A 22818-nucleotide genomic window follows, 5' to 3' on the forward strand; every position below is an offset into this window, starting at 1 on the left:
TCAATTTTTGGCATGGGAAACGAGTCCTTTGGGCATGCTCGGTTTAAGTCCGTGAAATCCACACAAACCCTCCACTTGCCGTTCTTCTTCCGGACGACCACGGTATTTGCTAGCCATTCCGGGAAAAATGTCTCCTTTATTGTTCTTACCTCCTTTAGCTTCTCTACCTCCTGCCTTACTGCCTCAACATGATCTTTGGCTGATCTTCTCAGCTTCTACTTCTTTGGGGGATATGAGGGGTCTACATTAAGCTTGTGGACAATAAGCCCGAGATCAACCTCAGGAACTTTATAGGGGTTCCAAGCAAAGACATCCATGTTTTGAGTCGGAAATGGCAATACTTGGACCCTTTCCTCATTACTCATGCTCGCTCCAACCTGAAAATATTTATTAGTGTTCGGTAATATCTTTACCTTTATTAGCCTCTCGGCGCAGCCAACCCCTATTCCTTCTCGAGGCCCCTATGATTGCTATAAAAGGGCCTTCCGGGATGCATCTTCCCGCTCTACATGCTCCTGTTCAAACCACCCAGTCCCCTTATCTCTTACCAATTGTTAGTTTGTTTCTCCCTGATTGACTTGATTCCCCCACTTCCAATTAACTATAGCAGTAATACATTGTTTGGCCGCTTGCTGGTCTCCTCTTATCACGGTGACACCCTGCTTGGTTGGAAACTTGATCTTCACATGTAGTGTAGACAAGACAACCCTCATTGAATGGATCCACGGTCTTCTCAGAATGGCCATATACGGGGAAAATGAACTTACTATCGTAAATGTCACCGCCACCTCCTTCCCTCCCATAATCACAAAAAGTGAAATTTACCCTTCAGGAATCACTACTTTACCGTTGAACCCAACCAAGGGCGAAGTGTGCTTCATCAGGTTCTCTTTCCTCAATCCAAGTCCTTTGAACAGATCCAGGGACATTATGTCAGCCCCGCTTCCTTAGTCTACCATCACCCTTTTTACTAAGAAGCTACTTATCCGGGCCATGACCACTAATGCGTCATCATGTGATTGGATCGTCCCCTCTAGGTCGTCATCGTCGAATGAGATAGGCTCCCGTGCAAACTTCATCTTCTTACCCGACGACTATAGGTCCGGGTTACCCTCTACCAGTACTACTGTCAACACTCCTTTCCTTCTTCCTGCAATGAGCTTTTCCGGGGCAACATGTATTACTTCAGTCACCCCTATAGGGGGTGGGAGAGGGTTTCCCCTTTGCTGAGCATCTTAGCTTGCGATTCTATCCCCTGAGTCTAGCACAAAATCCTTTAAATGTCTGGCCTTGACTAATTATCCGAGGTGATCCTTTAACACCCGACACTGTTCGGTAGTATAACCTTTGTCCTGGTGATAAGTGTAGAACAGATTCTGATTCCTCCTGGATAGGTCTCCTCCCATCTTATTCGGCTATCGAAAATACGGCTCGTGTTTGATCCAATCAAGAATCATGTGTACCGGTTCCTTAAATATCACATTCACTTCTCCTATCTGTGCTGCCGGCTCTTGAATCATCAAACCCTCCCCAAGATCTTAACAGGAAACCAATTTGCGGAGGACGATTCATCATTAGTGCTTTACCATTGCTTTACAGCTGGTCATCCTCTAATCGTTTATATTCCTCTATGCGTCTCATAAGCTACCGCATGCCTTTGGGAGGCTTCTTGATTAACGATTCTCGTAACTCGAAATCCTTGGGCAACTCCATCCTAAAAGTGCTTGCTGTAACCCTTTCATTATCCCCTCCTATCTCATTGTATAGCTCCCAATACTGACTAGCGTAACTATGGAGGGTTTCTCCCGCCCTCATTTTCATTGACAGAAGCGTGTCTACCGGCTAAGGTACTTGGCTGTAGGTCACAAACCGAACGCCGAACTCCTGAATTAGCTCAGAAAAACTATGTATGGATCCTTTCCGTAACCCGTTAAATCACCTTAAAGCAATTGGTCCCAGACTCGAAGGAAATACCTTGCACATCAGTGCATCGTTATGAGTATGCAAAGACATCATTTGAATATAATGACTGACGTGCTCTACTAGATCAGTCTTCCCATCATAGCAATTGAACGGTGGGTGGGTAAACCTGTCTGGCATTTCAACCCATTCGATTTCGTTCGAAAACAGGAATAGAGCTGCTTTTCGCAAAGCGCGACTCATAGCATCCATGGCAGTATTCCGAGGCCGCCTTTCCTCCGAGGAGACTGAGTTTCTAACTTGATTTTCCCGAGAATGTGAGCGGTCTCAGTGTTGCCCCGACTCTCAAGAAGGAGATCAGTCCCTATTTCGTCGAGATCCCCGCGAATCTCGGTACCGATGGGATTCTCGGGAATGTGAACGACTTCGCCGCAGTCGAGATCCGGACTGATTAGATCCCTCCCCATATCTATTTCCCCCAATGCCAACTTCCTGTTGTTGGTCATTTCTGTCTCTTCTCTGACGCCTATCTCTTACCTCTAGCTCCAAACCCCTGACTAGTCTGCGCAGCAGTTCAAGCTCTTTAACTCGTTCCTTCCTCTGCCTACATCCTGTAGCACCAGAGACCGTCCATTAGGTTTGGTATGATCCTTCTCCTGTGCCAGACATTTCTTCTCGTTGGTCATGCTCCTTATCTTCATGTTCCTTCTATCTGCGCTCTCGCCAACAAAACCCCTAAGAAGACCCTACAGATCCAGTTTCCGCGTGGTCCCCCGAATGCCTTTTAGACATTTTTCCCGAGCTCGAGTCCCTCTAGAACCACGGTGTCATAGGAGAGCCCCACGGTGGGCGCCAATTATGCGTACCAAAAATGGGTTTGCTGGGCCAAACCGCTATTTAGGCTCATAATTTATTTGTATGATGGGCTGGGTATCCTACTTTGGGTTGTTCTGGACTTAGGGACCCAATGAGACCACTTTTCTCTCTTCCTCTACATTTACGTCTTCTCAGACTCTCTCTTTCTCTCTCCTTTCTCCTCCAAAAATTGCATCCCCCATCCATTCATTCGTTTCTCCTATTTATAGCCCATTGTTAATGGGGTGATCATCATTATCTTTTTAAATAGTGCAAAAAGAGGTCCAATGTCGATAAATTTAAGTGGATGTTTAGGTACGAGTGGCTTTGGAAATGGTTCCCACTACAGCAAATGTGTTCAGCAGCGGAGTTTCTTTGGGTTCAGCCGAGCACTTAAATGGCGATATGACTGAGCATGTGTATATCGCCTGGGAATGGTTTCTCGGGCAGTATGCGAGCGGGGCACCCGCAGTCCACTTTCAAGTATCCAGACAACACCTAGTTTAGACTAGTAATTATTGTGGGCTTGGGACAGGGCTTTTAACGGTGCGAAGGTTGGACCCCCAACCCATATCATTAATTCATGGCTCAAGGCCCAAATGGACTTGGCTGTTAGGTGTCGTACAACTTGTATTTGGGTAAATCTAAGTTGTATTTAATACTTCAAGAAACAAGGTTTCAAGTTCAAGTATTAAATCCATGCAAGTTTGTTAAAGATTCAAGTGTGAAAAGTGTTGTTTATTAAAACTCGACAGCTAGCAACTATCGAGCCTTGAAGAGCTGTTTCAGCCCGTGCCTCGACAGTTGCTCAGCAGACAGGTATCTATCGAGGTTTATGAAATTCAGTTTTTCATCCAATCCGTGATTGTGTATTTGGGCTTTCTTTTCTCATAACCCTAGACATATAAAAGGATTATTTTAAAGGTTGTCAAAGGTAACACAAGTTGCACAAGTGCTGAGCAAAGTTTGTTCAAGCAAATTTTGACCGAAGATAGAATTTGCCCAAGTTCATCTTTCTTATGAAGAAGCTGCTATGTTTGTGCACCGTAGGGTTTTGTAACCAAGGAGTTTCTCGATCTTCATCGTGTGATGAATTGAAGAACTTTGTAGCCAACAACCTTCTCTAGTTGGTGATAGAAGTCGCGTATTGAGATCTGCGCAATTGGTTAGTCATGTACTAGGAGCCATGCATTAAAAGGAGAGATTGTCACTACAAAACAAGTCCAATTTTGGGTATTGGGGTAAGGATTCAACTGTAGATTGGTATAAGGTATTAGGATTCATTTACTTGTAGCCGCTTGTTTTGATAATAGTGGATTCTCGAAAGTGATGACCTTAAAATCACTTGGTGGGGTTTTTGCCATATAAGTTTTCCCCATTTGTAAACAAATCACCATATCAATTTATTTTCCGCTGCATACTTAGTTTAATTGGTGATTTATTTGTGCTACCATGCATCTTACATGTTAATTTGATTAATTAACAAATTTGGCTAGTTAATCAATTAATTTATCACAAGGAATCAATTCGTTTTTGGCCTATCCAGTGGTATCAAAGTAGGCACACTCTGATTAGAGTTAATCTTTGCTATGTAATCCATTGACCCCTGTTTGTCATAAATAGAGGATAGTTTCTTATTATACCTCTTTTATTTGATGGCACTAACTATGCATACTGGAAAGTATGCATGAGAGATTTATTGCAGTCTCTAGATGAAAAAGTGTGGCAAGCTATAGAAATAGGATGGACGAAATGTCGGCCGATTGGGATGATGCTAAGATCAAGGCAGCAAATTTCAACAGCAGAACATTGAATGCCTTATACAGTGCCGTCATAAATGAGAAGTTCAAGAATATATCTCCACTGAAATGGCAAAGGAAGCATAGACCATTCTCTAGACAATCTATGAGGGAATAAAGGCTGTCAAGGACTCGAAGTTTCAAAGGCTCACTACCAGCTTCGAAGAGATTAAGATGGAGGAGGATGACTCATTTGATGAGTTCTATGCCAAGCTCAAGGACATAGTGAACTCAACTTTTAATCTTGGGGAAACCATTCCTGAACCTAAGATTCCGAGAAAGGTGCTCAAATCTCTACCCGAGAGATTCCATACTAAGATCACCGCGATCGAGGAATCAAAGGACATTGACAAGATTCCTTTGACAGAGCTGGTTGGAAATCTGCAGACCTATGAGTTAGATTTAACAAGAATTGGCAGGTCAGGTAAGGGCAAGAGCATGGCATTGAAGGCCAAAAGTAATGATACTGATGAGTCTTCAGCTGATGAAGATTCTAAGATAAAGTCCTACATTACAAGGTAATTCAAGAAGTTCATGAAGAATGCCAATGGGAAAGGCTTCGACAAGGACCGTAAGCAATCTAGTTCCTCTCAGTTCAAAACCCAAGATAAAGGGAAGAAGGATATTAGGGATGGCGATCAGTATACTGTTCTCTCAAGACCAAAGTGCTTTGGGTGTCAAGGTTTCGTTCACATGAAACAAAAGTGCCCCACATATCTCAAGACCATTAGGAAAAACAAGGCACTTGTTGCTACTTTGAGCGATATCGAACCTAAGGATGATGGAATCCTAAATGCCTTCACTACCACTGTCAATCCTACTAAGGGGATTGTTGAAAATGTGGATGAAGAAGAGGAATTGTTGGAGTCCAAGTTTGAGAAGATGGATGAACAAGATGACATCCACACTACCTATGCAAAGTTATACAAGGTCTTAGAAAAGCATGAGAAGATGTATAAGTTGACCACCAAGAAGCTTAGTGATGTAGAGCTGGAACGAGAAGAGCTTTCCACAAAGTTTGATGAAGCCAATCAGACTATTAGAGCACTGAGGTTTGAGAATAATTTCTTGGCTGAGAAGACCAAGAAACTTGAAGCGAAGTTGTTTCAAGTCAGAGCTCAATTGGAGAGGACTTCAAGTGCAAAACTTAATAAGATGCTCAGTCTTCAAAAATCTGCTTTTGATTGAACAGGTTTAGGGTATGATTTCTCTTCTCCTAGTATTACTTCTACTAGTACTACTGTTTTTGTTCCTCCTGCTAATAATATTGAAACTAATAATAATATTGTTAAAAATGACTTAGCTAGTGAGAACATAGACAAGGGTAAATCTATCTTAGGAGCACCCTCTAAGTAGAATAAGAAAGAAGTTAAAATCCTAGGGCTAAGAAGGCCAACTCTCAAAAGCCTAAATAGAAGAAGCAGCATCTCTGTCATCATTGTGGAGCAACCGGTCATACTCGACCTAATTACTATAAGTGGTTAGCCACTCAACAGAGCAATGGCATGATTGCATCAGGAAACCAGAATCAGTTTCCATTCTCTTTTGCTCTCGTTGGAGATCTCCTCAAAGCCCTCATGTTCCTTTCGAACTTGAATGATTTCAATTCTTCCCCTTCACCACCGGATCAAGGGTTCACTAAACGGAAAGGTTCTTCCAAGGTGTGGAAGGAAAAGGGCTCCAAGTGATTCTATCACTTTTTTTCTTTCCTCTTCTTGTTTTTGTTTGCATTACTTATGTGTTTTGCTTTATTGTTTTGAGTTAGTCTAATTTTATGCATTGCTTTGTTTAATTTGCTTTTGTTTGTTTTCTTTTCAATTTTGGTTTATTTTGTTTTTCATAAAAAAAAAAATTTTGAAAATTTGAAAAATACAAAAATAGTGTGTGTTTGTATACATTAGTACTTATGCACTTTGGATGGCTATTGAAATAAAATTTTCTAAATTTTGTATCTTTTGTAGCTTAGATGAGCATATGCACAACTAAACAAGTGGGTTTTGTAGCTCGTGTTTGTGATGAGTAAGATTAAGTAATCTCTTGTACTTAACACTCGTATCACTCTTTTTTACGGGAATGACTAGAAAATCCTAAGAGAAAGACATAAATAATCATTTCACCATTGTTGCCTACCAATCATGAAATGACATCTGTATGCTTCGGCATAACAAAAGTGCAATGTCAATGACATTTGTATGCTTCAGCATAGCAAAAGTGCAATGTCAAAAACTTAGCATCATTAGGTATTTCTTTTCTATCTCTTATATGCCCATGCATGATTTACTTAAAAGAAAAATATGCAAAGAAAAATTAAAACAAAAAGATCAAAATGCTTTATATATGATTGTAAGCATGTATTCTAGGAAATGTGGGAGTTATAGGATGTACCTCGAAGGTGATAGTCCCCATTAAACAGTTATGATTGTGTTTGAGTTAAAGTGATTTTCCTATATCTCAAATCCTCATAACATGTAGATACTTATACAATTTTGCGATATTTTTCACATACAACACCCAATATTCTTTGCTACTTTTGATATATGTGCAGATACAATATGATTTGGTCATCACAAGGTTTACATATGTTAATGTATGTTTACTAAACTGTCATGACTTGTTTTTAAAATATAAAATTGGTTAGACTTGTTTAGTATGTGTGTGTGTGTTTTGGAATCAAAATGCTTATCATTTTTTTTGTTGAGAGATATTTTTGAGAGGTCAAAATGTTGTCTGGATCCTTGGTTGAGTTGCATGTTTAGTTACATTCATGTCTGTGTTTTTCTACTCTTTGAAAAACTATTTTTCAAGCAATCTCGACAACTCCTCGACACCTCTCGAAACCTGGCTTATCTATCGAGCTCTTCCGTTGTTTTTTATCGCAATCTTGACACCTCTCGATAGCTAAGTGGATCGATTGATAAAGTTTATGTCCCCTCAATAGCTCCTCGATCCAAGGAGCTTGTTTTGCTGTGGACACTTCTGGACACCTACTCAATAGCTGAATCTATCGAAACTTTTTAAAGCTTGATACCTCTCGAGACCTGCTATCTATCGAGAATTACTAAACCCCTATATAAAGGGTCAGCGCGATCTGGTCTTCATTTTCCTCAATCTCTCTCGATCTGTTTATGTCCTTTCACGTCCCAAACTTTTCTCTCTCACTCCAAACTTCATCCCAAGTTGATTTTCGGGCTAAATCAAGTGTTTCTTCACTGGTAAGGTTCCTAAATCCTTCATTCTTCATGCATTTGACCTAAGTTTTTGGGTCTTTGAAATTTTTTTAGGGTTTTTCAAAATTGATGAAGTTATTGTGAAATTTTTGGGATGGGTGTTGTAGAATTGATCTTAAAAACTTCATACATTGCATCTCATGAGCATTACAACTATATTTTCATGCATTTAAATGTGTGTTATATATGTTAAACTGATTGTGTATTGGTAGAATTGGATTAGGCCGAGCCCATGATGTTTTTCCTATTGCATATCACATGCTCATGCATTTTCATGCATACGTCCTTTACATTCTATATATTTTTATATATTTGAACTGTTATGGGACTTTTTTGAGTGTTTCTCCCCCCCCCCCTCACTCTTTAGTTTACGTTAGTGCGTCGTGGAACCAAAACGTAAGTCTACTCCGTCCCGGAACCCTCTTCGTTTCAAGGCATCCACTTCGTCTAATCCTACTCCTTCTTATGTTTGGTTCAGTGATAAGGATGCCCAAAAGGACTTCTCAGAGAACTTTGCTAGACGAGGCATTCATTTGAAATGCCAAGTCATTTTTTCGAAATTCTCCGACACTGACCTACCTACTGTCATTCACAGTCGGGGTTGGGAATCACTGTGTGACGTCCTGGTCACCTATCCATCTGTACTGATCCAGGAGTTTTACTCCAACATGCATGGATTTGATTATTCAGTACCTCTTTTTGTTACTCACGTTCAAGGTACGCACATAGTTGTCACACCGGATATTGTATCCGATGTACTCCGTATCCCAAGGGTAGAGCATCCTGACTACCCCGATTGTGAGCATCTGAGGACTGTGTCCAAAGACAAGCTTATTTCCACTTTTTGTGAGCGTCCATCCGTTTGGGGTGATCATCAATTCACTCCTCGTTTGGCCTTTGCTAAAGGCCCTCGGTTTTTAAACATGGTTATGGCTTTTGTTCTTCATCCTCTTTCTTATTATAACTCTATTACCGAGCCCCGTGCTCAATTTTTGCTTTCTTTGTTAGAGCATCTCACTATAGATTTTCTCTCTCATTTCATTCTTTCTATTATAGATGTCTATAGGGAATCGGCGTCCCATGACAAGCTCATTTTCTCTTCTACTATCATGAGGATCTTACGCCATTTTTCTGTTCCCTTTCCCATTTCCAACCACTTTCACGTTATGTGTGCTATTGATGCCACTATCATTAAACGAAGTGAGGCGTAATTTCGTTTGAGGCAATCTGGTACGATAGCTCCTCCCACTCCTTCAACTCCATCCACCTCCGCTCCCTCTACTTCAGCGGGAGGTGTGACTTTAGATGAGATCATGGCGTAACTTCAGCGCATGGATGCTCGCCTTGATACATTCTCTATTGAGTTGTATCTGGTGAACACCCATGTCAGCCATATTGCTAGACGGTAGGCTCGCCTTGGTGGCTTTGTGGAGCCTCCCTCTCCTCTTCCCGAGGCATCTGAGACATCCGAGGACGATGACGACTTCAATGAAGATGATGATGATGAGGATGGAGATGCTAGCTCTTCCAGCACTGACGAGATATCTACTTGACACTCTTACCCTTTGTCACTCATCACAAAAAGGGGGAGTAGTTTTAGTTATGAGAGTAGTCATAGTTAAGGGGAGAATTAGTATAGGAGATTTTTGTTAAGGGGTGAGTGCACATTGAGGGATGTAGTGAGGTCTTGATGTTTTTTTTTTCCTTTTCTTTCTATTTGAGATACATCACATCTTGTATATTGGTCTTGTGACTGTTTTGACATACATTGTACTTATATTCTTTATATATTGATGTATGTATGTTTTTCACCCACCCTTACATTTGTTGTTTCTTTTCTTTCTTTATACACATGGTTCTTATATCTTGTATGTAATCTATTAATTCTATTTCACACTAAGATGCCTTGATAAGTTTTGTTTAAAGTGTTTCAGAAATATAGGTTGTCAAAGTTTACTTGTCATAAACTCTCTTCTTACAAAATTTTTCAAGAGTTTGTGTTATGATAGATTTTATTGTATTCAACAAGTGTGTACTAGTTGAGTGATTTATGACTTCTCTCATATGTTCATTTGTTAGTTGTGGTTTTGTCACAGATTGCCAAAGGGGGAGATTGTTAGGACATATGTGTTTCACATGTTAGGAATATATGTAGTGGCAACTCCAGGAAATTTTTTCAGGGTGTTCCTTAACAAGCATAAATTACACAATCTAATAAAAAGAAAATTTTATATATTGACAACAACAACAATCAAAAAACATGTAAATACATAAAATTTACAATTGCTTTTACGAGTTTTCATATTTTGAAATCGTTACATTATAGTCTCATTATCAATGCTATAAGCTACATCTTTTTCAATATACACAACCAAGTAATCATTCATCCACTAATCTCCCATTTGATTACGCAGTTCATTCTTTATATATTTCATTACTGAAAAACTTCTTTCTACTATTGCGCAGTTCATCCACTGATCTCCCATTCTTTATATACATAAATTTATTAATTATTGTTGTTAAGTTGTTTCATTAATTTTTTTTCTTTTATAAACTATAATTTGTTATATTGTTGTTTCATTAATTATAAAATTATTAATTGTTGTTCAGCCTAACATAATTAATTTGTTTGTCTTTTATAATGTATTGGTTTATTATACTACTTTGATTATTGTTGTTTAGCCTAACAATAAACTATATTGCTTTAATTTGTTTGTCATTAATTATACTATTTTAATTTGTTATATTGTTTTGCCTCATGTGCTAATGTGCACATTACACTAAAAGAGCCACTGATGACTGATGTGCACATTATTTACACATCTCATGTGTGGCACAATAATTAAAGCAGTGTGTAACCCGACCCCATGTGCCCATCCCACCCCACCCAATTCATCAGACAAGCACGCCTAATGATACCTGATGCCCTCTGCCAATCAAAAATTTTCACAATCACACATTACACTAGTCTAAAAGATAATTAATATCAACACCAACACACTACACACACCACCCCAATGGATAAGATATTAAGATAAACTGACAAACACACTACACATGAAAAGCAACACATTCAAAAAGACAAAAGTCAAAAACAGAAGAAAAAAAAAATTAATAAAGGTGAAGTTTGGTTTGGCCAATGAGAGCCACAATTCAAATTTCAAAAGACTAAAAGGGAGAGTTAGTCTTATTAAAGAATAAAGAGAGAGAGAGAGTTTCATTCATTTTATAATTTTCATTTCATTCAATAGAGAGAGAGAGAGAGAGACTGAGAGACTTAGAGAGAGTCAGAGAGAAAAAGAGAGAGAAAAATGAAATACCTTGAAGGAGGGAGCACCGGAGCAGCCGAGCAGGGGGGCTTGAAGGCTGAGTCTGTTGAGGCAGACTCAGTGATGAGGCAACATCGCCACGACCGACGAGCGATCTCCGACGGCGATGAGGACGAGCGATGACGATCTGGACTACCAATCTCCGACTACAATCTGGACTGAATCCGATCTCCGACGGTGTTGCTCTTGCTCTGAGGGACTAAGGCGTAAGTGATGGCATTGCTATCTTGAGGTTTGCTTTAGGCCTTTAGAAGTTTAGTGATTTCTTTTTCTTTGATAAAGCCTTGTGATTTCTGATTTAGAAGTGACTTGCTCTATTACTTGTATTGGGGTTTGGTTTTTTTTTTTTTTTTTTTTTTGGAGAATCTGTGGGTAAGGTTTGCTACCTCTGTAATCTATTGGGCTTGGCAACCTTGGCTTGGTTACATTTATTATTATTTTTTTTTTGGCTTAAAAGTAGAGCAATTGAGTAAATAATATTTTTTTTAAAAAAAATTTGAGGGTGTTCCTAATTTTGTGATTGAGGATGTTCTTGATATAGAGCAAATATTAAAAAAAAAAAATTTAATTATTATACAAAAAAAAATTTTCAGGCTTTTTTTAGGTCAGGGTGTTCCTGGGAACACCCTAACTTGCACGTGGCATCGCCACTAAACATATGTCTATATTTTATATAATTGGATAATCCTTTGACAAAACGCACTTTACTTGTATTTGGGTAGATCTAGGATGTATTTAATACTTCAAGAAACAAGGTTTCAGGTTAAGTGTTAAAGCCATGCAAGTCTATCCAAGATTCAAGCGTGAAAAGTGTTGTTCATTAAAACTCGATAGCTAACTCGACAGTTAGCATCTATCGAGCCTTGAAGAGTTGTTTCAACCCATGGCTTGACAACTGCTAGACAGACAGGTATATGTCAAGGTTTATGAAGTTCAGTTTTTCAGGACTATTTTTCATCCAATCCGTGATTGTATATTTAGGCTTTCTTTTCTCACAGCCCTAGACATATAAAATGATTATTTTAAGGGCCGTCAAAGGTGACACAAGTTGCACATGTGTTGAGCAAAGTTTGTTCAAGCAAATTGTGACCAGAGACAGAATCTACCCTAGTTTATCTTTCTTGTGAAGAAGCTGCTGTGTTTGTGCACCGTAGGGTTTTGTAACCAAGGAGCTTCTCGATCTTCATCGTGTGATGAACTGAAGAACTTTGCAACCAACAACCTTCTCTAGTTGATGATTGAAGTCGTATACTAGGATCCGTACAATTAGTTAGTTACGTACTGGGAGCCGTGCATTAAAAAGAGAGATTGTTACTACAGAACAAATCCAATTGGGTATTGGGGTAAGGGTTCAACTGTAGGTTGATATAAGGTACTAGGATTCCTTTACTTGTAACCGCTTGTTTTGATAATAGTGAATTCTCGAGAGTGGTGACCTTAAAATCACTCGATGGGGTTTTTGCCATATAAAGTTTTCCCATTCGTAAACAAATTACCGTGTCAATTTATCTTCCACTGCATACTTAGTTTAATTGGTGATTTGTTTGTGCTACCACGCATCTTGCATGTTAATTTGATTAGTAAACAAACTTGGCTAAGTAATCAATTAATTTATCACAATTGGTCAATTCATTTTTGGCCTATCATTAATAATCAAGTAAGCCTCTTATCTAGTTGAGTTGACGTATTGTGTTCCATCATATTATGATTCTAATGGTTCAACAATTGGGTCCAATCACCTATGTAACAAGTATCCAATGTATTGATAAGTTCTAAATCCAAAATATATTAAATTTAAGTTGTATTTATAAATTTAAGTTAGGTTTGAGCTTAACTCAAATTTTTTTTTAAAAAAATGAGATTTTGATCTACCCAAAGATAATAATTAGGATTTAACTTACATCTAATACTTTTTTAACTGGAATATTCTTCTATTTTAATGAAAAACTAACACATCACCCACTAACTAAAAAAAATGTGGAGATTAAAACTCACTACCACTTGCTATTGTATATTTAAAATAAAAAGAGATCTCCAATTAAAAAAGTACTAGAAATAAGTCCAACTCTAATGGTTATGATATGTCATTTGGCTTTATTGACATCAAGGGGGTGTTTGGTTGTGTTATTTAAGCAACAGTTTTCATTATTTAAATGATAGTTTTCGTTGTTTAAACAACACAACACATATTTTCATAACATTTTTTTATTATACGTATTTTCACAACACTTGAACAATGTTGCTAGAACAACATAACCAAATGGGCCCCAATTTATTGTCATTTAAAAAGTAGAGGTTGATTTGTGTCCACTTTCTAGCCGAAAAGCAAATTAAAAGAGTATATATATCAATAATGATTTCCTTAATTAGAAAGTAAAATATCGGTAATAATAGTTTTTTTTTTTTCTTGGCTAAATAGATAGAAGTATATTAATGAAGGTGAAGAACGTGTACAAGTGTTAATAGTTAATACGAAATACAGCTTCCAAACAAATCTCACAATCTCAACTTTCCCATGTTCTCTTGTACCCCCTGAGGACTCTCGCATACATGAGACCAGAGAATCTTTCCAGTTTATCTCTTTACCGATGAGTGCATACATGCGCTTTATAAATGAATGACAAGTTAAGACACCTAAGTGTACACTATGCATACATAATTACATTTTACAATAAAACTAGTCATTTTAAATCAAGTCAAAAAAGTTCTCTTGCAAATTGTAGTTTGTGTATACTATGTGTACACTAAAGTGTGTCACGTGTGTAATAAACACAAAACCACCAAGCCAGTCTCTCCAATAGCTAGCTACACCTTATGGCTAAGTGTTTGTTTGGTTAGCTTTTTTTTTTTTTTTTTCAATTCATTTTACTATTCAGCTTATTTTTATACTATTTATAGCAGGGATGAACGCAGGATTTTAAGTCGGGGGGACCAGAGATAAGCAAAAAAAAAAAAAGAATTTCAAATACGCATCCATATAGTATTAATAAACTATCAACTAAGACAAATACCCAAAAATCATTGTTTCTTAATATATTAAGATACAATCTACTAACAAAAACAAAAGATGTGAAACACTATTGTTTCTTTATACAATCATCTATGAAAAGGGAACTCGACGCTCTTTCAAATCTTCAAAATCATCTACTATTGAATCCAAACTAAATGTCGAAGCTATATCCTTTTCAATGTATAACATCAAAGAGTCATTCAAAAAGTCATCTTCCATTTTGTTTCGAAGTTCAGTTTTGACAAGTTTCATAGCTGAAAATGCTCGCTCTGTAGTAGCAGTAGAAACTGGAAGAGTAAGCACAAGTATCACCATTCTATAAACAAGTTTGTAGTGTTTTGAATTTCCAGTTCTCACTAACCATTGAGACAACTCAGATAAACTTTTCAATTTTTTGAACTCTGGATCTTGAACTACATTATGCTCAAAATGAAAAAGCTCCTTCTCCAACACTTGTTTGTCATAATTTGTGAAATCTTGTGGATAAAAATTCTTTACCAACAAACAAAGATCACTAATTCTGAAAGATTTTAATACCTCTCGAGGTTCTAAAGCTGAGCTAAGCCTAAGCAACTCCATTGCATCTTCATTAAACCGATAATTTAGTTCCTGTAGTTGAGAATCTATTGTAGCATAAAAAATATTTACTCGATAATAATACTCATTTGTAACGTTATCTGGTTGATTACGAGCTCGACCTCGCCTCGCAACATAACGAGCATTCATATCCAGGACATCAATGCGATGCTTCTCACAAAATGATATCACAGTGGTGAGTAAGCCATCCCATCCATCATCTCTAAATTTTTGGATAAGTGCTTTAGTAGATGAAACTAAATGCATGGCATTTAAAATGTCTTGAGATTGGCTTTGCAAAGCTTGACAAAGTTTATCAGTGATCTCCATAATTTCCTTCTCAAGATGCAAGATGAAAACAAATTCAAATGAAGTTAAACCTTCATAAGCTGACTCTCCTTCTGCCCGATTTTCTCCATCAATTGCACCATCAATTATATTTTGTAAGACTTCAACAGTTGAACTAAACATCCTTAATAAGCTAGAAACTGATCTAAAATGTGAACTCCAATGTGTTTCTCCAGGTCGTTGTAAAGTGCCAATTTGATTAAGTCCACTTTCAGTCTCAAGCTCTTCAAGATCAATCAAACGTGCTATTTCATTAGCATTGGCAACTTTCAATTGCTCATTGCGCTTGCACGAAGCACTAACAATTTTGATCAGAAAAAGCAATGTAAGAAAAAAATGACTAATGGGAACAACTTGTTTTGATGCTTTTACTAATGCCAATTGTAAGCGATGTGCAAAACAATGGATATAGTAAGCATATGGGCAATCATTCAAAATCAAAGCTTGTAATCCATTCCACATACCTCGCATGTTGCTTGCTCCATCATATCCTTGCCCTCGAATATTTTGTATATCTAAGCAATATTGAGATAACAAAGAATATATCCCATTCTTTAGAGTCAAAGCTGCAATGTCAACAACATGAATAAGCCCAAAAAAGCGTTCTTTCACAAAACCTTCTGCATCAACATATCTAAACACCACAGCCATTTGCTCTTTCACGGACTCATCACGAGCTTCATCAACCATTATGCAAAACTTTGCATCACCAATTTCTTCCCGAATGGCTTTCTTCACTTTGGCTGAGAAAACATGTAGAATTTCCTTTTGAATCCTAGGTGATGTGTAGGTTGCACTTTTTTGGAGCTTTTTCTATTATTTCAGCAACCTTCTCATTCCAAAAAGTCACAATACCCAATGATTCATGAAAGTTCCCACGATTTAATGAACTAAAACTTTCATCTCGACCTCTAAAAGCTATAGCTTGAAAGGCAAGATATCGCACAATAAAAATTGTGGCCTTCAATTGCAACCGATTATTTGCAATTTGTTCAGTAGTGAAATGATCAACTACCCTTTGCAAATACTACGATTGGTTCATCAAATCCTTACACATTTGCTTAGCAACTCTATGAGCTGAGTTAGGATCTTTTCCTATATGAACTTGAAAAGAACAATCTTTGCCCCCATCCTTTTTCCAATTTCTAAATCCACCAACAATAAATGTATTTTGTCCCACAACCACATTTGGATTATGAAAGACAAAGCAGGGTAGACAATAAGCTGCATCTGTTGTAGGAGAATATTCAAGCCATTTTGAATTATTTCTATACCAAGAAGCTTGAAAGCTACGATTCTGCTTTCCACTTTTTTTGAATGTCTCTAGAGGAGGTTGGTGCGGACCTTTTTTATTGTAAGCTTGTCGAATTTCATCACGTTGATTAACATGATATTCCCATATTTGTTTGCATGTTCCGGGATCATAATCCAAAGAATCAAGGTCAATTCTTTGAAATTGTGTTTGAGAGATTGGAACATCCGCATTTTCCGGAATTGGAGCATCCGCATTTTCCGGAATTGGAATAGCAACATTAGTTGTTGGCAATTCCACGTTGACTTCGGAAGAATTTGAAGTTGAACCTTTTCTTTTGACAAAATCAAGCATTGTAGTTGATTTTTTCATGATCTACAAATAAAATAAAAATTATATAAGAATTACCGTTATTTTTTTAAAATTTGTGTGATAATTTCTTATATTATATGATTTATTTTTTTCTTTTTATCTTTGGTTTGCCTTTAATGTCTTTGTGTTTAAATTGCCTTTATTTATGTCTCTGTGTTGTCTCTTTCTTTATTTATATCTTTTATGTTTTTTGTATCTTTGTGTAATTGTGTTGTCTCTTGTCTTCATCTTCCTAATTCTGACCCACTAACCCAAATATCCAATGAATCCCACTACAGACAGTCAAGCACTGCTAACAAAAACTTTTCTTAACTTTACCTTTTTTTTGTTTTTTTTTTTCTCCCCTGTCACTTGCCTTTGCCCAACAGCAACTCCACTTTTCCCTATTCCCTATTCTTATGTCCAACTAATGTCCAACCACTGGTCAACAAAGAAAAAACCATCTGACTTACTGACTATCACTACAATCTCTACTCTCTCTATCTATCTCTTTTATCTATATAATGCAAGAGCCACAAACACAGAGTCACAAAGCCAAAACCCCAAAAAAAAAAAAAAAAAAAAAAAAAAAAAAAAAAAACACAAACACAAACAGTTTAGCCGCAGCACAAAGCACCAAATCAGTGAAATCACCAAATCAGTTCAGTAACTTCAATTCATCAGTACAAACACAAACAAGAAACACTCAAAACACCACAAGGCACAAGCACAGTTTCTTTGATTCTCAGAATCTCAGATCACAGATTCACAAGGTTTTGAAATTTGAAGGAAAAGATAAGAGTTAAAGAGTAAATACCTGTGATTTTGTGGACTATGATTCTGTGAAGGCTCGAAGCTGGGCTGGGCAGATCGGGAAACGGCAACCGGCGGTAGCGGTGGCGTGGGTCTCGCTCTCGCCGGCGTCCGGCGTGGGTCTCGCTCGATGCTTGAATCTGGGTTCGCAATCGCACTTCGCACTCTCTCGTAGTCTCGCTCTCGTCTCGCTCTCTGTCTCTCTCCGTCACGGCGTCATGGCGACACCACTGCGGCGCTACCTCTCTGTCTCTCTCCGTCTCGCTCGTAGGCTCGTGGGTCTCTCACTTTCCTTTCTTTTTTTTTTCTTTTTTTTTCTTTTTTTTCCTTTGGTTTTTGCTTTCTCCATTTGGTTTTGGAATGCTGAGAGCTGAGATTTTTTTTTTTTTTGGTTGTGGATTGACATGGGTTATGGCCTTATGGGCTCTACTCTGACTTCTGAGCTGACCGGATGATGGGCTAGGGGAAGGGGGGGTTCATGCCGGATGATGGGCTAGGGGAAGGGGGGCCGGAGCAAAAATTTCAGGGGGGCCCGAGCCCCTTTTTTTTTTTTGGAAAAATTTTACTTGCTAAAAGTTTTTTTTTTTTTGGGCCCAGGGGGGGCTCGAGCCCCCTTAGCCTTGTACCTGGGTCCGTTCCTAATTTATAGGTTCTACTGCACTTTTTATTACTATTCATGAGTTTTACTGTACTATTTTAACTAATATTTATCTTTATTCACAGTATTTTCAGTAAAAAGTTTTTAATTTCAGCAAAATAAACAGATCACAAATAGACCCTAACTCTTACAGGGCTTTAGAAGTTGTGATTGAGTCTACCCTGCGGTTGGAAGATGTAAATCATGTCACAAGAATGAAACCTTACACGGTGGTTTACATGTGGGACATAAAAAAAATAACCTCTGTTCTTCCAAGGAAATATCATCGGCTGACGTAGAAGGTGGTTCAAACCCCACATGGAACTTTAAGGTTAAGTTCAACATTGACATAGCCATGGCCCAAGAGAATCCCTTTGCGCTGGTTGTTCAACTCAAGTCGTGTCAAAGAACTCACGGTGTAAAGGACAAAGATATCAGTGAAGTCCGTGTGCTCATCACAGAACTGCTGGAAGGTGCTGCAGGAAATGAAAGACGTATAAGTAGAAGTGTTGACACTTCTTCGGATGGGAGTAATGGAACAGAGCAAGGGCAAGGAGAACTAACATTTTCTTATAAGTTCAAGGAACCAACTGCTGATGATCCTACACTGCTGAATATTGCGAAGAAGAGGAGCCGAAGACAAGTTATCAAAAAACTGGCAAAATTATTGGGCACGGTAGCGCTGAGTGGGCTGATTTCAGGACTGACAGGTGGGTTAGTCAATGGAGCATTCTAGTCAATGCAAGCCCACCTCAAAATCTATGTGGGACAATGGATTAACCATTCTCGTGGTTTCTGTTGTTTAATGTCTTCTAACGTTCGGTGTGACTCCCTAGCTATTTGGTTTTAATTTCATAGAATGTCAAGCTATTTATGGTGTTGTTATTGAAAGCTCGGATTTGTGTTAAAACACAAGATCTTATTCAGACCCAATTAAAAATAACAGTTAAATTGCTTTTACTCTAATTTAGACTAAGTGTAAAACAAGAGTAAATAAACGTAATCACCAGATCTACTCTAGTGTATACACATGAACAATAAACAATAAAAGTAAAGTACAAGAGAAAGGGAAGAAAGATGTAAATACAAGATAACACTAAGACATGTTATCGAAGAAGAAACCGAAAAACTTGGCAAAAAATCTCTTCATGATCCTCCAAATTGAAATGGATCCACCAGAGAATAAAGTTGGAGTACACAAATAGTAAAAGACCCTCTAAGCCTAATTTACCCAATGTACTTGAGTCCTCCAAGCTCCTGCTACCAACGAACTTCTTGGAATCATGTATTCTCTAGCTTTTTGAATCCCGCAGTATGCCCAATTGCATCCGCCAACCCTCACTTCTTGGAATCATGTCTTCTCTAGCTTTTTGAATCCCGCAGTATGCCCAATTGCATCCGCCAACCCTCACTGACTTCTTTTGGCAAATTCCCAAAACTTCCCAAGTTCCAAAACACACTCTACACTCTGAAAAGGTGTGAGTTGTATTTAGGTATAAATATCCTCTCAAGATATAACAATAGGAGAGGGAAGGAGAAAATGTTACAACGATTTCTCACTAAGGATGAGTAGCTCTCTCTAAGATGGGTGTGTTGTGTTGTAGAAAACCTATCTAGGATTTTTTTTTTTTTTTTTTTTTTTTTTTTTTTTTTTTTTTTTTTCTGATAAGCCTATTTTACTTTTGTGGGTAATGAGGGTATATATAGTATAGGTGAAGGGTAAGAAAGTCACACTTAAAATCCTCCAGGCAGAATGTTTCGCGGGTACCTTGCAAGTTGGCCCTTCTCGCGAGACAGTCGCGAAATTGACAGCTTGGCACGATTCTTCAGCTTCTAGTATGTGCTTATCACGTGTCCTTTTTCCCGGAAACCTTACTCGCAAACTTCTTTCGAGCTAGTTGCAAAATTGCACTGATCTTCAATTCATACTCAATTCTTCACCAACTTAATACTAAACCCAATACAATAAAATCCAACAAAATACAAAGAACAAAATTAAAACAATTACAACACTTTTTGTCATGGAATAAAACCAATATAAAACATAGTTATAAATCACAAGTTTGCAGTTATGTATCTTAATGTTCTACTGCGTGTATGAGTAATTCTTTGTTTCCTTTTGGGGAAGAGTTTAGTCTTTTAGTTTCTCACTATTTACTCATTCTATTAAGGTACCTTTGTACGTAGTTTCATTCAGTTTAGTTGCACCGATAATCTCCAAATTTAACTTCTAATATGTTGCTCAGTTTGTGTTTTTTAGTTTCGGGCTCAATTCTTTTAGATTTGGAACCATATTCCTTTTTCTTTTTCTTTTTTTCTTGTGCATGCAAGTATGCAACTTCTTCAAGAATTATTAGATAAACTGTTTTAAATGGAAGTGCTTTTTGTCATTTTGCTATGAATTTTGGCCCATTTTCAGCATAGAATTGCATATTTTATGAAACTTATTCACACAATTTTCATTATAAGATATAACTTTAATCATTAAGTACTTTTTTCAATTTTTTTTTTTCCTTTTAGAATTCTGGAAAGAGTTGTGTCTTGTAGAATTCTTACAACCATTAAGTTCCGTATTTAAGCTTAGAGGTTGAGATTTGGATATATATATATATATATATAGAGAGAGAGAGAGAGAGAGAGAGAGAGAGAGAGAGAGAGAGAGAGAGAGAGAGAGAGAGAGAGAGAGAGCATTTGTGAGATTTAGCTATAGAAAGGTAGAATGGGGAAAGATAGAAGGGAATTCATTAGGACAAGAGCAATACTCCCCCCTCTCACGTGAGGAGGTAGGCCCACACGTGGTTCATCTTCTCTCATGTGTGTGGGGGACCATGTGTGAGGCCCATCTCTCATGTGAGAGGGGAGCAATGCTCCCCCCTCTCACGTGAGGGGGTTAGACCCACATGTGGTCCATCTTGGGCTCAGAGAGAGAGAGAGAGAGAAGAGAGAGAGAGAGAGAGAGAGAGAGAGAGAGAGAGAGAGAGAGAGAGAGAGAGAGAGAGAGAGAGAGAGAGAGAGAGAGAGAGAGAGAGAGAGAGAGAGAGAGAGAGAGAATTTGTGAAATTTAGCTATGGAAAGTTAAAATGGGGAAAGATAGAAGGGAATTCATTAGGATAGGAGCAATGCTCCCCCCTCTCACGTGAGGTGGTAGGCCCACACGTGATTCATCTTAGGGCCCATCTCTCATATGTGTGGGGGACCATGTGTGAGGCCCATCTCTCATGTGAGAGGGGACCAATGCTCCCCCCTCTCACGTGAGGGGGTAGACCCACACGTGGTCAATCTTGGGCTCATCTCTCATGTGAGCGGGGGACCATGTGTGAGGACCATCTCTCACGTGAGAGGGAGACCATGTGTGAGGCCCACCCCTCACGTGTCACGTAAGAGAGACTAAACATTTCTTTTAAGGTACCCTATAAATTTTCAAGATAAAAATTGAAAAATGAGTGACAAACATGCATTATATATGACATATAAAATAATTAATTACTTAGCTTTTTTTATTCTTTTTTCTTTCTTTATTTTAATTGATTTTTAAAGAGCCTTAAAAGGGGTAAGGGCTAGAAGTAGAGAGTATTATTATTAAATGTACCAACTGGCTATCGGCTTTATGTTGCTATGATTCAGTAAAACAAAAGATTCTTGTGGTTTTGTGTGTATAAATTATACTTTAGCTTTCTTAGTTATTTAGGCAAAGTGAATATGACTTCATGATCTGTCCTTCACATGTGTATAAAATACAAATGAAACTCTTTATTCGATTATTATTTTTCAGGTTTTTGTTTATCATTTATTTTTTGAAATGTTGAGGTGCCATGGGCACCCTTTTTATTTTTTTATTTTTTTTAAATTGACCATTGTTTTATTCGATGAAGTACTCTATTCAATGAAGTACTCTATGCTGGGGTGTTATCTTTAATGTAGGATATATTCATTTTCAAACAGTTGGTTTGGGAACATGTCTGGCCAGGCACGCACAAAATGTGTCATATTTTGTAGTTTAGATGCAGGACATTCCTCCTTTTATTCGAACCAAGGAAATACTGGATGTTTCCAGTTGATGTATTCGCTTTCTCTGATGGCGATAGGTATTATGGTTTGTACTCGGATTTGAACTCAGTGTTTTGAACTGAGTAAGTAATCCGTACTCATCCTTTTCTAGTTAACGTCTTCATTGTAGGGTCACAATCATATACGAAACTGAAAATTTCAAAAAAAATAATTTTAATCAATTTGCGAATATTACAACAAAAAGTAAGAATTATTAACAAAAATTACCATGTAAATACGAAAATAGATCAAACACGTACACACATAATATAAAAATCTAAAATAAAAACATTCTCTTTTTAAAAGGAAAAACCAATAAACCAATTCCAAATAAATTAATTATTATAAAACCAGTTATTATATATTCTCAAATTTATGCTAAAACTTGAATCCACTACAGAAACAACGATTCTCCAGGAATTAACACAAACATGCATGAAACCTTTAGTCACTTTGGGTACCACAACTCTCTTTATTATCACAACACCCAAAACACTCTCTCTAGAAGAACCCCAATTTTTTCCATTGTAGATTTTCTTCCTTTGTTTTCCATTTTGCCACCAAAATATATACGCCATTTATTGCTTTCATTATTATTCTTTTCGATGGCTGATAAAAAAGGTTGAAATATTATTAATTCATGCTATATTAGAA

The 22818-nt window shown here is 37.7% G+C and overlaps 1 protein-coding gene across 1 annotated transcript; it reads right to left on the reverse strand.

Annotated features, from left to right (window-relative positions):
• Nucleotides 1-215: 215 nt before the first annotated feature.
• Nucleotides 216-15754, reverse strand: LOC115980550. Its single transcript, XM_031102783.1, has 3 exons — nucleotides 15097-15754; nucleotides 14279-14763; nucleotides 216-377 (listed from the first exon to the last, which is right to left on the reverse strand). The coding sequence occupies exons 1-3, from the start codon at nucleotides 15752-15754 to the stop codon at nucleotides 216-218; spliced, it is 1305 nt and encodes a 434-aa protein (XP_030958643.1).
• Between the last annotated feature and the right edge of the window lie 7064 nt (nucleotides 15755-22818).

Source organism: Quercus lobata, chromosome 3 (assembly GCF_001633185.2).
Source record: "Quercus lobata isolate SW786 chromosome 3, ValleyOak3.0 Primary Assembly, whole genome shotgun sequence".
Taxonomy (NCBI): Eukaryota; Viridiplantae; Streptophyta; class Magnoliopsida; order Fagales; family Fagaceae; genus Quercus; species Quercus lobata.

Coding starts and splice junctions, on each gene's coding strand:
- LOC115980550 (XM_031102783.1), bottom strand. CDS start 15,754: ATGGTTGATGAAGCTCGTGATGAGTCCGTGAAAGAGCAAATGGCTGTG. Junction 14,764..15,096: donor AGGAGAGTCAGCTTATGAAG/GTTTAACTTCAT, acceptor ATGCTACAATAG/ATTCTCAACTACAGGAACTA. Junction 378..14,278: donor CATTTAGTTTGGATTCAATA/GTAGATGATTTT, acceptor AAATATTTTCAG/GTTGGAGCGAGCATGAGTAA.